Here is a 14,716-nt window from a genome sequence, read left to right as displayed (position 1 = left end):
TCCTGCTGTGTTACCTGTGCCCTCTTTGCCCTCCTACATGACTCAGGTCCTCCTCCCCCTAAGTTACCTGCGTCCTCCTCACTGCTCTCCTGTTCCGTGCCCTCCTCTTCCTCTTCATCCTCCTCTGAGTCGCTCTCCTCCAGCCACTCCTGAGCCCCTGCAGAGCAAAAGCACAGAGGCGGTCAGTGCCCGTCTGGACAGGGGAGACTCTCCTGAAGGCACCTCCTCTCCCTAAAACAGCACCCCGGCCATGTGGCACCTCAGGACATGAGGGGGTGAAGGCCCAACGAGAGCCCCTGCTGATGGTCCTGGTCCGGCCAAGGCCCCTTGCCCTGAGGCCAGGGACAGGGCAGGTCCTCACACAGAGGGTCGGAGCCTCGGAGTCGAGGGAATGAGGCTGTGCTCAGGCCCAGCAGCAGCTGGAGTGTTCACAAAGTGCTCATGAACACCAGCGTTAGGGGCAGATGAAGGCGTCAGTTCAGAAAACAGATAAAGCCAGACCTCGAGGCCCGTGGGGGTGGCTCTCAGCGTGCTGCTCCAGAGCCTACCCACAAGGCTCACCTGGTGGTACACCCACACCTGAGGCCCCCACAGGTGGGCTGAGGGCTAGTGCGCCTCAACTCCCTCAGAGGAGACTAGCTGATGGAGGGATGGCCACACACTCACTCGGGTCCATCTCCACCAGGGCTTGCCAGCCATCCATCTTCTGCAGGTCCAGGCGGTAGAGGTCGCTGAGGGTGAACTGCCGGTCTCCCGCCTCGAACATGCCCCCGTAGACGTACAGCTGCCCATGCTTCACGGCCAGCATGGCGCTGCAGCGAGGACACGGGGCGACCACGGGAGGCCCGTCCTCTTCCACGTCCACATCCTTGTCTGCGCACGCCGGTCTGCCCACCCCGCCCACAGCAGGGAGCATCTGTCTGATGGTGACAACTGTGCCATCCTCCGTGGTCACCTGACGGACCACCTCCCGGGGCTCTGGGGGGCCAGGCTCCTTTCCTGGGGTGTCTTCCTCGCCCGGGGACTCCTCCCTCCTGCCACGCCTTCGTCGCTTCCTCTTATCCGCCTTGGGCTCCTGGGGACAAGGACAGCACAGGGAGTCATGAGTGTGCCCAATGGAGGGGTGAGGGCCAGCCACCACCCACCCCGAATAGGACTGAGGGCCCCAGTGAGAGGTCCTTCCAAAGAGGCGGGAGGAAGCAGCCCGGTGTGTGGCCCAGGGGTGCCCGGAGGTTACCCCAGCTGTCCACTATTGTCTGGAAGAGGGGAGCTCCTAGTCACGCAGGCTGTGACCATGCCAAGACAAGACCATTGCTCAGCACTGCCCACAGGCCAGAGCCTGACCACCTCACCCGGGATGAAGTGGCAGCCCTCTTGGGCACACATTACCTTGAGCTGCCCTGCAAACCAGCGGTTCTTGGCTGAGTCGTACAAGTACAGGTCACTGAAGAACTCGCCCTCCAGGCTCTCCTCCTCCTCCTCGTCACATACCCCCCCGAACAGCAGCATGTGCTGATTCGGGGCCATGGCCACTGAGAAGCCAGATCTCGGGGTGGGCTTGACGCCTGAGGAGTGAATCTTCGTCCAGGTCCACCTGCCTGTCAGACACAGAATGGTGAGCCCCTGGGGACCTGACCTGATGCAGGTGACAGGGGAGTCAGGTGTCAGCACCTGATGCAGGTGAGTACAAGAACACAGGAAGAACACAGGACAAGTGAGCACCTGGGGACCAGAGCAAACAGGATGGGGGGGTACCAAGCAAGGAGCAGACATGAAATCAATCCACAGCTATGTGCAGAGTCCCTAGCCTCCTGCCTGTCTGTCCACAGCAGCAGCTGTCACCAAGAGACTGAAGGTGGTCTGTTAGTGGCCAGCAGGAATGCAGTCCCCAGAAAGCTGTGGATGCACTGTCCCTGCTGACGTGCTCTCAGAGGCTACATCACTTAGCAATCAGCCTGGACTGCACAGCCATGTCCACCCCCAGAGAGAGCTGTCTTGAGACCAGCAGGGCGCCTCCCACAGAAGACAGGAGAGCTTGGGGTTGAGCCTTCTGCAGCAAACACCCTCTGGCAGAGCACTAAAAAGGGATGCCAGAAATCAAGGGGTCGCCTGAGCACCTCAAGATAGAACAGCACGCCTGACACTGCGTGGGCGGAGGAGGCCATCCTGGCCAGCCAGTACAACTCTGTCAAGAGTCTGGACGGGCGGCCACTCAGTGAAGTGTCCACACACCTCTGGGGCCTGGGACACAGTCCTTGGGGGCACACAGCATATCCCTCTGGGCATCTCGGGGGCCAGGGCCTGCCGCAGCAGCCCCGGGAGCAGGACGGAGGGCTGACCCACAGCACAGAGGCCCCGCCAGCGCAGACCCAGGACGCTGTCCCTGCAGTACCGTACCTTCCTTCCCGTCCTCGGGCTTCAGCAGAAACATGTCCGAGTGCAGAGTGCCCCTGTCCACGTCCTTCTTGACCCTCTGAGGAGAGAAGAGAGCGTGTCAGACATGTGACCAAGTAGTCCTGCTGCTTTCTGCTACAGGGAAGGACAACGCATGTCCACACCCACCTGCTTCGAGTAGCCTCCGTAGATGACGATGCCACCCTGGGTGCTGACCGACATCAGGCAGCCTGACCTGGGGCTGGGGCCCATCCCCGAGGGCGACAGCTTGGTCCACGTGAAGGTGTCCAGGTTAAAGATGTGCACATCGTTGTAATAAATGTAGTCTCTGGTCATGACAAGGAGACACACTGTATGAGGGGAGTCTGACCAGGATGCAGTTCCCCTGACAGCTGCATTAAAGAGGTTAACCTGGAAACAAGAAGTGGTCCCCGGCCCTGCACCAGGGATGGTTAACTCCCTGGCAATGCACCACGCACGGTTAACCCCACTCCAGGTCTGTGCAGACAAGCCTAAGAGGCTGGGGTGACCATGGACACATCCCAACCCCCAGACAGCAGTGCCCACCTGAAAAGTAACCATTACCAATGCCCAGGAGAGAGGGAGCCCCACTGGGGACCCAAGTCTGAGAGGCAACTGGCTGATAACCTGATGAGCCCAATACAAGGTCACACAGTAAGGACCAAGCACTGTGGAAGTGACAGCACATGTGTCACTACGCCCAGCTTAGAGGACGGTGCCGGGATCCCTTCTGACCCCATCTGCCCCCTGCCCACAGCACCCACCCCAGGCCTCCCCCCACCACACGCACAGCACCCACCCCAGGCCTCCCCCCACCACACGCACAGCACCCACCTTGTACTTTCATGGAAGCCGCCAAAGACAACCAGCAGTCGCTTCCAGGCGACCATGCGGTGTCCACTCCGACCCGAGGGGCCCCCTGTGGACCTGAAGCAGACAGGATCGGGAAAAGCAGCTGTAACCCTCCTTTCTGGTCACTTTAATGGACACTGAGGCCCGCTATGCTGCAGGCTCCCCTCCCACACACACGTGCACCCTGCAGAAACAACACGCCTGACCGCACCAGACCTGCATGGTCACATCCACCGTCCGCACAGCCGAGCAGTAAATGGCCAGAGTCAAACGAGCAGGAAGATGACCACACAGCGTGCTGCCGGGCCCCCGGGACAGTTTCACTGAGGAGTGGGGACACGGCCTGGCGAGTGACTGCCGGCTCACTGGGCCACGCACAGAACACCCTCTCCAAGATTCTTCCCCCAGGCAGTGAAGAGGAAAGACACTTCCCGCCACGACCAACAGGCCTCACCACCAGGAGAAGAGCAGCAACGACCCAGATGGAGACTTGACATGAGATGAAACCCTGGGGTGTGGGGGGAGCCAACAGTGGCAGGACTGAGACCTTTGCTGGACAACTGGGGGAGGGGAAGCCAATTCTGGCAGGACAGAGAACTGTTCTGGAGCCATGCGGCTTGAGGCCGAGGTGGCTGCATGCACATTTTGAGAGCTGTCTTGACCATATTCTGTTATTAATCTATATTAAAACCTTTTGAAAGCCCCTCCAAAAAAATAATTCCCTCTCCACACACGCGTCCCCATGTCCACGCTGTGCAGGGTGTCCCATCAGAGGACCACCCTGTCTGCATCCTCTGCTATCCAACCCTCGGGGTCCTGACACCCTGCTCCCCAGTGTCACAGCCCTCCTCCTGGAAAAGCTCAGGCCGCCTGCTCGATGCACTCGCCTCCTCCTGCCCTGCCGTGCTGCACCCTCCCTCAAGATGGCCTTGGGGCCCTGCAGGGCAGGTCACTGCTGTCCCATGGGGTCACAGAGTCAGAGCCAGCACAACAGCAGGGACGCTGGGGTCTGGAACAGCTAGAGAGGAGCCCTGGTGACTCAGGTCTTAAAGCACCAGCTATTAACGAGTCACCTGGTTGCTTGTTCACACGCTCTCGTTCGCGTGCTCTCTCACACACACACAGAGCGCATGTAAGAGAGATAGATAGGTGGGCTGTCTGCGCATGGAGGCCCCTGAGGTATTGGGAACCCTACAGCACCTCGACACTGGCCTCTGGGGTCGCTGAGCCCCAGAACTGTCTGGGTGAGGTGGACTGCAGGGAGTGACTTCTCAGTGCAAAGGGGACAGATGGACTCATCAGCTGAGTAGATCTGAGACCAAACACTAGAATCCAAATCAAGCGTGGCTGCGGGAAGCGGAGGCCACACAGGGTGGGGTGCGTGTCTTGGGTGAGGACAAACAATGCACGTTTAACCATTGCCAGTGTCTTGTTAGGGTCTAGAAGAGAAAATGACCACGCTTGCCAAGAGAAGCCTGTGTATTCAATTAAGCTGTAGTTCCAAAGATACAGTGCAAATACAAATGCTTTCACAAGAAGTTTTAAAATATGTAAAGAGAAAAAGAACTTTTTTGTCGGCTCCCTTTCTTATAAAGCCACTGCCGTCAAGGTGCTGCTGGCTCACAGTGCCCTCCACTGGGCAGCGAGAGTAAAGACCTGCCGGGGAGAATGCCTGTTTTCCTCCTATCGAGCAAACGGTGGATTAAAATCGCTGACCGTGGTCAGCCTCCCAGCACCAATTTCTCAGGTCAGCTGCATGTGCACATCCATCTGTCAGGACATCTCACTGTGTCCAGCCAGCACCTTCACCTCCTCTCTCAGGACCGCTGGTTCCCAACACATCTCCCTCTTCAAGTGGATAAATGTCCGTCAATTAGCTTTCACACAACTCCTTTCATCACTCAACACTCACATTCCTCCCAGGGCAATGACAGGAGCTGCCTGAGACAGAGGCTGGACGAGGACTCTGCGTGTTGATGCAGACGCTCTGTATCTGACTGTGGCTACAGGACTGTGTGGTCGTCACCACTCAGCTAACTGTCCTCTGAACGGTCCTATCTGCTCTGTTGTGCAGTGTATCCACACCTCAGTGAGACCGGTATTCAGATATAGAGCACGAAAACCATCCCCGTCAAGAAGGGAACTTACAACTTCTACAACACAGACCGCTAAACTGAAGCATAAACAGGAAGAGCAGCCACCAACTGGCCAAGAGCCAGCACAGGCAGGCCCCAAGAGAAGGGGTCCAGGAGGCGCGGTGGCCTCTACACTGCACTCCCCGCAGTCCCGGACACGGAGCAGGTGTGGGACGCAGCAGCGCTGGGGGCTCTTACCTGATCTGTTCCCAGGTCTTGGTGGCCAAGTGCAGCACCCAGAGGTCCTTGTAGTGGTAGAACTGCTCCCCGTTGGGAGAGGCAAACTCCCCTCCAAATACCCACAGCTGCCCACCGCCCTGAGGCACCACCACGGCCTGGAAGAGAAAGAGGACATGGTCAGCACACAGCCATGCGTTGGCGCCAGGGAGACACGGTCCGGCACGGGCGCAGGGCCGCCATGAAGCAGGGCACGGCTGTGTGTCTGCACAGTGAAGTTTGTTCTACAACAGACACGCACATGGCATCACTCCACACAGGAAGGAGAAAGCCCCAAACCACCCAGGTTCACACTGGGCTCATGCAGTGTCCCAGGAACAAGGTCCCGGTGGACAGGATCAAAGACAGCACGGACCGCCCGGGCCCTGAGCAAGTCCCAGCGCCAATGGCCACTTGGGCAGAGGAGCCCAGGCTGGAGGAGAGGCAGGCTGGGCTCGTCCTCCCAGAGCACACACTGTGGCCGGGAACCAAGGTGTTGCCAGGATGCCACGCATCAGGAGCGGAGAGGGGACACTGCCTCACCCCGACAAGACACCTGCTGTCAGCACAGGGGACGCCCACCCTCTGCCCGCCCATCACTGACTGCAAGGGGCAAAGAGAGGCACAGGCGAGGACTTCAGAGCTGCACCACCCACGTGTTCCCAGACATGAGGGGGACCAGAAACACACAGGAGAAGAAGGAAGCCACACACCTTCCTGAGCTCAGGAAACCCCCCAGAGAGAGCAGCCCCTGGTGACGTTCATGGTCACATCACAGAACCTGAAGGGCAGCAGACACCTTGCAGAGTGAAGCAGGGGGAAAGGACGGGGGTGGACGTGAGGTGGACAGAGCCTGGCTCCCCAGGCGATATCCAGCAGAGCAGCACCTAACCAACCCCAGCTGGCAAACGCCCCGGCAGGTGAACCCTGGCCGGCAAACCCCAGCCAGCAAACCCCGGCCAGTGAACCCTAGCCAGCGAACCCCAGCAGGCACTCGGGGAGAGACGGGTGGTCCCTTCCCTCAAAGGCACACAGCTGGGAGGCCCGAGGGAGGGCTCCCCGAGGGGCACCAGCCAGAGCTTTGTCTTCGCGGCGTCCTTGAGTCACCCTGCAGCAGGTTTCCCAGGGCTCGAGGCTGTGCAGGGGGCAATGGCCCTCCTTCCCCGCGGAGCAGCTGTGAGATCCCAACCTCTGGCCTTGGAGGCTGGCAGCTCAACTCAACTCCTCAGCACTGGGCCTCCAGGGCTCCTGGACTCCACTGTACTATTCTAGCCCTTTTTAACAATCTTCAGCAGTACTTTGCTTGCATGTGATGTTACTGGTATGTTCGATCTTCTCCCCATTATGCTAGGTCGCCTTCCTTGGGAATGAGAGTGAATGAGATCCCTTCCAGCTGGCCACGTAGCTGTCCTCCAAACCTCCAGCACAATTATGTCTAGGGCCACATCAGAGACTAAACGCGTCTAAACGAGCCCACTGATTCCTGAAGCCTTGTATTTTGCCAATGTCTTCAGTGCAGCTCAGACGTCTTCTCTCGTCCTTACTGGGTCTTGATCATATGCTACTTCCCGAAATGTTTTTGTGTTGACTAATTCTTTCTGGTACAGTGACTGTATCCCCCCCCTTACTTTGGAGCTTCCTAGACCATTCACATTTTTGTCCAGAGCATCTTTCGGTATTCCAACTGGAGGTCTTCACTTGAGGCATGCTGAGTCCTTCCCGGTTGTTTCTCTAACTCCGGCTCTTTGCACGTTCTCTGTCACAGTTCTGTCTTCTTGAGCTGCTCCTGAAAGTCTTCCGTGAGTTCCCCTCTTGCTCACCATCTCTTCCTTTTGTTATGGGCTCTCAACACTCTGGTGCAATTTTCAGAGCCCTTCTGACATCCATGCGGCCTTTTCTTCCTCTTGACTTTGTAATGACCTTTCCCTCTGTTCAAGTGCGATGTGTTTGAACAATTAAGTTCCTCTAATTCAAAAGCTTCAATCTTCTAAGTTCAGTATTATATCAAATCAGTAACTATTACTGATACTGATGGCATCTAAGACACTGTATCTTACTATGGTTATATTGTAACAAATGGGCCAAAGCTCACTGCCATGAACAGATTCCACGCAGAATCGCCCTGAGTGGTTCCCCAAGGCAAACTGCTTTCCTTTCCTCTCCGAGTTCCTGGTGGGTTTGAACCACCAACCTGTTGGTGGCTGAGCACGTAAGCAGAGCACCACCAGGCGCCTCAGTGTCCTGCATCAAGGGAGATAGTGGTTTGCCACACGGTTCCCACAGAACTCCTGTTTCTGCACATTGGACTTAGCACTGTGGGGGCACCAGGTGAGCAGTGAGCAGGTTCGGCACACAGCGCCCACGCTGGTTTACGTGGATGAAGGTGACACTTCTGTGCACACACTTCAGGTGAGGGTCAGTCCCTGGAGGGGATGGCACTTGTTAAAGGCGAGGGTCAGAAAAAAGGAGGACAACCCTCAACAGGACAGCCTGACTGGCCGGCTTCCGCATGGCGGGGTGGGAAGGAAGGTGACGGAGCGGGCCCAGCACACGCAGGGCCACTGAGCTGCAGCCGACTCGGTCTCCAACACCCCACCCCACAGCGCCGTGCTTCACCCAACCTGGAGACACAGGTCCTCACCTGCCATCAGGTGAAGGAGGAGGGGAGCAGCCAGGGCTACCAGCAGCAGGTTGGGGCGAGCCCAAGGCCTGGCGTGGGCACCTCCCTCTCACTAGCAAGCCTGCAGCATGGGCAGGGTGGCCTGGCGTGGACACTGTGCTCCTGTGGCCTGGCATGGGCCCTGGTGGGGGTACTTCCCTCTCAATGGCATGGCTGCAGCACGGGCAGCGTGGCCTGGCGTGGAGCCCACCCAGAGACTCACCTGGTGAGCGCAGCGCCGGGGGGGAGGGCCAGGGATTTCCACCCTCGTCCACGTGTCCTTCCTGATGTTGTAGGTGTACAGCTCGTTGTACAAAAATGTCTGCAGACAGGAAGGAGAAGGTCAGCCTTCTGACCCGTGAGAGAATCCCAGCCCTGACCACCCTGGGACACGTGTTCTCAGAGGCAGCATGAGTTCTGCCGACCCAGGGCGGCATGGGCAGCCCTCGGGGACGCTATCGGTGGAGGTACAAGGAGAGAGACTGTCTGCCCGCTGACGCCGTGAGGCCCATGAGATCAAGTGCCTGCTTCGCTCGCCAGGCTAAGCTGCTGTGCACAGGCAGAAGCGAACTCTCCGGAGTGCTCAGCAATACACTCTGTTAGATCTGTCACGGACAGCACATTTCCTGAAAAATGCTAAAACCTCTTCAATGCCACTGGGTCAGAACTGACCCAGCTGACCCTCCAGTGGTTTTCAGAGGCTGTAAATCACAAAAGGCTGCCCATCTGTCTACCAAGGAGCAGCTGGTGGTGCGAACCAGCAGAGGCTGGGTCTGGGCTTCACAGGGCCACCCACGCCCGAGGCCTCTGCCACCAGCCGCTGCAGAACACCGGTCTCCACAGGACCACTCTGCTCTCGGATCCTTTGACACTTCTGGTGTTCAAGGCAATTCTGAAAAGGTCGAACTTTTAACTTTGAAAAGCCACCACAATGGCAGACTGAGGGACGCAGGACAGATAGACAGTGGGCACTTCAGTGGAGACACAGGGAGAAAAGGGTCGGGAGACCTGATCTGAAACTGGGGACACATGACAATCAGAGATGGGGTGCAGGTGTCCTCAGGGGCCGAAGGAGCGGTGAGCCCCCCGGAGCTGGGACATGACTGCCCCCCTCTGAGGGAGCCTAGGGGACAGTCCCATTGGTCTCGATCACTCGAGGCGTGGGGCACACAAGAGGAGGTGCACGACAGATTTAAAAGGACTCTATGGCAAATGAGACCCACGAAAATTGGGGGGTAAAAGAAAAATACTTTACTTTTTTGCCATTGAAATATTCACCTCCGAAAAGGATCAACTCGTCTTTTTCGGGGTGAGCGGAGAGCGACGCGTTCAACCTACAAGAGACAGAAGCAGGAAGTCAGTAAGGGATCAAGCACCCGAGAGCCGTGCCTGCCAGCCCACACGTCCAGGACAGCCAGCTGGGCACGAGCTGGTCAACAGGCGTTCCCACCACGTGGCAGGAAGAAGTGGGGGCACAGAGCCCCACCCCTCGTCGTCTGACGATAACCAGCCCAGCGGACGGCACGCTGCAGTCCACCCCGAGACTCTCCTGCTCACTCTACTAGCACGAAAGAACAGCTATGGGAGGGGCAGCCTTCGTGGTGCACCTGGGCCGGCTAACCAAAAGGCTGGCAGTTCAAATCCACCAGCTGCTCTTGGGGAAATAAACCAGAGGCCATGTGCTTACATAAAGGTGACCCCTTCAGAAGCCCTGCAGGGCAGGTCCACCCTGTCTTCAGGGCTGCTGGAGGCCAGAGCGGACTCGATGGCAGTTGACACGGAAACTAGGGCCACATTTTGACCATTTCAGCAGAAAGGAAGGGAAGTGGCTATTCTGGTCCATCCCAAGAAGCACGGTGCTGTAAGAGTCACCGAGCATGACGTTCACGGTGTGCTCCATCCCAAGGCTTTCCAGATGCTTCTGCAAGTAAGAAGCAGTTTCTAGATCAAGTAAATCGGGACATGCGAAGATCCATGTCCCCCCTGGGAATCCACTGAGCACGGAAACATGTTAAACACAAGGAGTCTTCAATAAAGATGCCAGCCTTCCCAGAGCCTCTCACCCCGCCTGTGGGAAGCTGAATATCAAATTTAGTATTAATAATAAGCCAGATGCTATATCAGGAAACAAGGGAGGTGTAATACAAGCTGAAGTTCACCCTGAGGCATTCCTTAAGAGTCAACACCCTTCTTAGTTTGTATTTACTGAATCCCTCCCTCCTGAGATTAGCATAAGGTAAACAACAGAGAAGAGCTCCAAAAGACTTCCCCATGATCCTTTGTTTTCTCCTCTCTGGTGATTATCCTTTGTTTACCTTCTCAATAAATACACAGAGAGGCATGGCTTGGGCGCTTCAGTCATTAGGACTTTATTCTCTTACCTCATTCTTGGCTGTCTGTCTCATTATTACTTCACCCTCGGTCTGCAACTGCCAATCCCCAGGAAGGGAGGGCTTTGCCAACATTTGACAACAATTGGCCATTTTCTTACTTTTAAAATTTTATTGTGATTCTGGTTCAAGTTTACAGAACCAATTGGCTTTCTGACAATTGAGGATATTCACATAATAAGACTAAGAAGTCCAGGAGACCGGTGCTCTCAGACAAAGGCCTTCCTCTCCTCATTTCTCAGCTCCAACAACTGACCCTTCACCTGCAGATGTGCCCCAGGCTGCCTCAGGGAACCACACGCTTCACTCTACCTGGACGTGGAACCTGACTTTGGGACAAGTTCTAAAACACCTCAAGAATAAAACCCTTCCCATGCAGAGTGGCCTCCCTCTGAGCAAAAAGCTATCATGATGTTAACCTTTCAAGCTGTCACATGCGCACTGAAATACACTCAGAGACAAGCCACTGGCTGCGACCAGCGGAGCTGTCAGACGTGGGCAGTGTGCCCGACAGGCGACAGCTGCAGAGGTCCCATCCACTCCACACAACCAGGAACCTCTGTCTCCCTCCAGTGTTTGGGAAGACATCTTTAAAGTTCCCACAGTGGCTGGCTGCAGGCTCTAGTGACTGTCACACCCCTGGACCAGCTTGAGAAATGTAACTGTATGTCATGTCCCATGTGCCATGGGGAGACAGGAGTGAGGACACTGGTGGCCTTACCTGGGAGAAGGTGGGGGACACAGTGTCTCTACCACCTGAGTCTTTCTGGCGTCTAGCATCTGGAACTGGGCTATCAGAGCCTCGAGGTCTTCCTGCAGGAAACAAGCCATGTGAAAGGTGTTATCCTAGCCCTGAGCTGGGGCCAGTCTCCCCACTCTGATCAGACAAGTCCCCAAAGACTCGAGTTCTAGCATCTCAGGCCCACCCCCTGGGCCCAGGCTCAATCTTGAACAACCTGGAGGTTAGGGAACCTCCCATGTGTTACATATGCAGCTAGCCTTTCAACAGCCTGGGTGTGAACTTCAAGGGAACTCTTATAGGGGGCATTTCCTTCCCACAATACTGCAGTGACTTCAAGTGTTAGCATCCTCTCAAAATGCCGCGTGACACCAATTATCTCCATGTGAGCAGGGAGAAGGCTTCCCCAATACTACAACAAAGTCCCCGGTACTTCTCAAACCTCTCAGGCCAGGGCCACCTGCACACTGCTGTGTTTCTCAGCAGTCTCCTATCCCTGAGTGTCATAGTCACTGCGTGATGACCACAGAGGCCAGACAAAGGGGTCTCATCTGAGGAGATGAGCCTGTATGTGTGTGGCTTGGGTAGGGGTCCACATGGAGGAAAGCGTGGCCTGAGAGGCCAGAACAAAGCTGGTGCAGCCTGAGGGTGCCAGCTGGGGGCTGCGGATGCTGGGAGAGGCAGGCAGAGCCCAAGCAGGTAGGGCCTATCAGGACGGTCCTCGGACTTCAATAGAGGACTCGGTCTGTGATGTCATGAGGTGAAGTGGCACATCGATGTGGTGGGAGGCAGGATGGCCCCCAGGACCGTGACTACAGAGAGGTATTGTTCTCACAGGAATATCAACCACATGGTGGACCCTCCTTGGGCCTGGCCTACACAAGGGTCTTCCAGACAAAGCGGTCCCGAGAGCAAGAGGGCCGTGAGCTGCAGGAAGCTCTTCCCTGCTGGCTGTGAAGCAGGGGCCTAGGGGCTAGGACTGCGAGGGCCTCAAAAACCCAGGAACCTCAAGACTACAAGTAAATGGACGTGGCCCTCAAAGAACAGTCAGAAGGTCCTGGGCCTCAGCTGACATGTGGATGCAGGTCTGTGAGGTCCCAGACAGCGAACTCAAGTCATGTCACATCAGGTCTTAAGAGGAAACACATGGCAGTGGTGGCATCTTCTAGGGAACACCCTCCAATAGCCCCAGGGGTCTTCCCAATCCTTCCCCAGAGGCTGTGGGAATGACTTCTCTCTACAGATGTGAGAAGTGACGCTCAGGAAAATGAAGGCTGGTGACAGAAGGCTGGATCCACACCTAACACCCGTGCCATCAGCAGTCAGAGAATAATGCTCTGGGAAAATCTCCAAATTACTAAGGAGTAATGCCATCACTGTGAGGACTAAGGTGTGTCTGATTCACACCATAGTCTTTCCTGTCACTTGCTATGCATCTGAGACCCGGACAATGAATAAGGATGTCAGAATAACTGATGCCTCTGAGCTGTGGTGTTGGACAGAAGCTCTGAGTATCCCACGGGCAGCCAGAAGAACAAACACTGTCGTGGAGAGGGTGCAGCCAGGGTGCTCTTTGGCGGTGGAAATGATGAGGCATTCTGCTAGGAGGGGCTATTCCTTGGAGAGGGTCACGACGCTGGGAAGGGTGGAGGGTCAGCTAAACCAGGTGGGCTGACACACACGGGTGACTGCCGCAATGGGGGCCTGTGTGTCAGGAAGTGTGAGGATGGCGCAGGATAGAGCGGGGTTCAGATCTTTTGTTCACGGGGCCGCTATGAGTCCTACTCGACTGGATGGCACCTAACATCTGAAGATCAGTCGTTCGAACCCACCAGTCGGCTTCCACAGAGATGCCAACGTGGTCACCCCCGAGGCAGCTCGTCTGCCCCGCAGGGCCGCTGGGAGTGGGCACAGCCTGGCCGACAGCGGATGTGGGTCTGTTACACCCCCGATCACACATGTGCGCAGTGCCGCCCGGCGCCCCTTCCAGCCCCCCGGCGCGCCCATCGCCCTGCCTCCGTCTAGGGGGAGCGCAGCGCCCGCCGCGACAACGCGGGGACACGCCTGGTGGCGCCCAGAGCTGAGCATTCAAGATGGCCAGCTGTCATCCTCACGGCGGCCGGGCCGCGGGGCCTCGGCGCCGGCTCGATCGCGGCGGGCGGGGGTCTCCCGCCCTGGGGGCGCCGCGCGGTTACCCACCTCCTCCTTGCGCGCGCGCTTGGACACCTTCTTCTCCATCTTGGCCGCCGTCTTCTCGGCCCCACGGCCCTTCTTCTCCTTCTTGCTCTTCTTGCCCATCGCGCCGTCTCCCGCTGCGCAGCACCAGCCGCCCACAGCTCGACAGAAGCTAGACTCCGAGGGGGCGGGACCCGGCGCGTGTTTTATACGTCACTTCCGGCGCCGCGCAGGCCCCGCCCCGGGAGGCGGTGCGTTCCCCGCGGGACGCGGCTCCGGGCCTTGGATGCTGGTGGAGACGTTGGCCGGCCCGACCTCCCAGTGGCTGGACGCTTGACCCTTAGTGTACACGGCCCAGTCCCCCCCCCTGCACCCTGGAAGATGCCATGCGGGCCGTTAAAGTGCCCTAGATGGGCGGGCACCCGGGATTGTGTGAGAGTAGCGCATGCAGCCGTGCGTGAGCCCCACAAGCAACTGTTTGCTTTGGGGAGAGCTGATCAGGAAAAAGCCCTATTGCCAATGTGGAGTCGATTTACAGAAACCTCCAGCTTCCCTGATTACCCCCACCCCCATCCCTTAGACGTCCTTAGGTGCAGCCCTGTCCTGTGCCATCCTAGCCAGCCTCACGCTTGAGCTCATCGCAGCAGTCACTGTGTCACTCTACTTCATTGGCGGTCTTTCTCTCTTTGACCCTCCAAGCATGATGCCCTTTCCAAGGTTTTGCCTCTAAGGAGCACTCTGGGTGCACTTTCTCCAAGACAGGTATCTGTTCTTTAGGCAGTACTTGCCTCCTACCCACAGCTCAAAGGCATCCTTCCTTTCATCCGTATTCATTGTCCCACTCTCAGATTCATGTTGTTGTTGTTTGGTGCCATCGAGTCGTAGTTGACTCATAGCGACCCTGTGAATGAACAGCCTGAGCACTGTTCGTACATAGAGTTTCCGGAAGCAAGTCATTTCGGAAGTGGATGCCGCTCCTGCTTCCAGGCTTGATTTAGTCGGGAAGCTCCAGCCAACACTGTGCACCATGGGTACCCGCTACCACGATTGGCACATCACTGCCACAGTCTTCAGCATCACAGCAACACGAGTTACCTCTGCAACGCACAGACCAGTGCTATACCACCTAGAAGAA

At 57.1% G+C, this 14,716-nt stretch overlaps 1 protein-coding gene across 1 annotated transcript in view; it reads right to left on the bottom strand.

Moving 5' to 3' along the window:
- The window catches only part of KLHDC4 (kelch domain containing 4), a 19,073-nt gene extending 5,369 nt beyond the window's left edge, over positions 1-13,704 (bottom strand). The window contains exons 1-11 of the mRNA XM_006888861.1: positions 13,606-13,704; positions 11,389-11,480; positions 9,533-9,611; positions 8,501-8,599; positions 5,601-5,737; positions 3,250-3,342; positions 2,563-2,722; positions 2,398-2,473; positions 1,390-1,598; positions 667-1,075; positions 68-157 (exon numbers count right to left, since the gene is read on the bottom strand). Of these exons, the coding sequence (XP_006888923.1) occupies positions 68-157; positions 667-1,075; positions 1,390-1,598; positions 2,398-2,473; positions 2,563-2,722; positions 3,250-3,342; positions 5,601-5,737; positions 8,501-8,599; positions 9,533-9,611; positions 11,389-11,480; positions 13,606-13,704 (1,543 nt within the window). The remainder of the gene's footprint in view (positions 1-67; positions 158-666; positions 1,076-1,389; positions 1,599-2,397; positions 2,474-2,562; positions 2,723-3,249; positions 3,343-5,600; positions 5,738-8,500; positions 8,600-9,532; positions 9,612-11,388; positions 11,481-13,605) is intronic.
- Positions 13,705-14,716: the final 1,012 nt, after the last annotated feature.

The sequence above is a fragment of the Elephantulus edwardii genome, unplaced genomic scaffold (genome assembly GCF_000299155.1).
Source record: "Elephantulus edwardii isolate Elephantulus edwardi_28Jun2011 unplaced genomic scaffold, EleEdw1.0 scaffold00072, whole genome shotgun sequence".
Lineage (NCBI taxonomy): Eukaryota > Metazoa > Chordata > Mammalia > Macroscelidea > Macroscelididae > Elephantulus > Elephantulus edwardii.
Note: the sequence above shows the minus strand (reverse complement) of the source record. Positions and strands in the feature narration are given on the sequence as shown.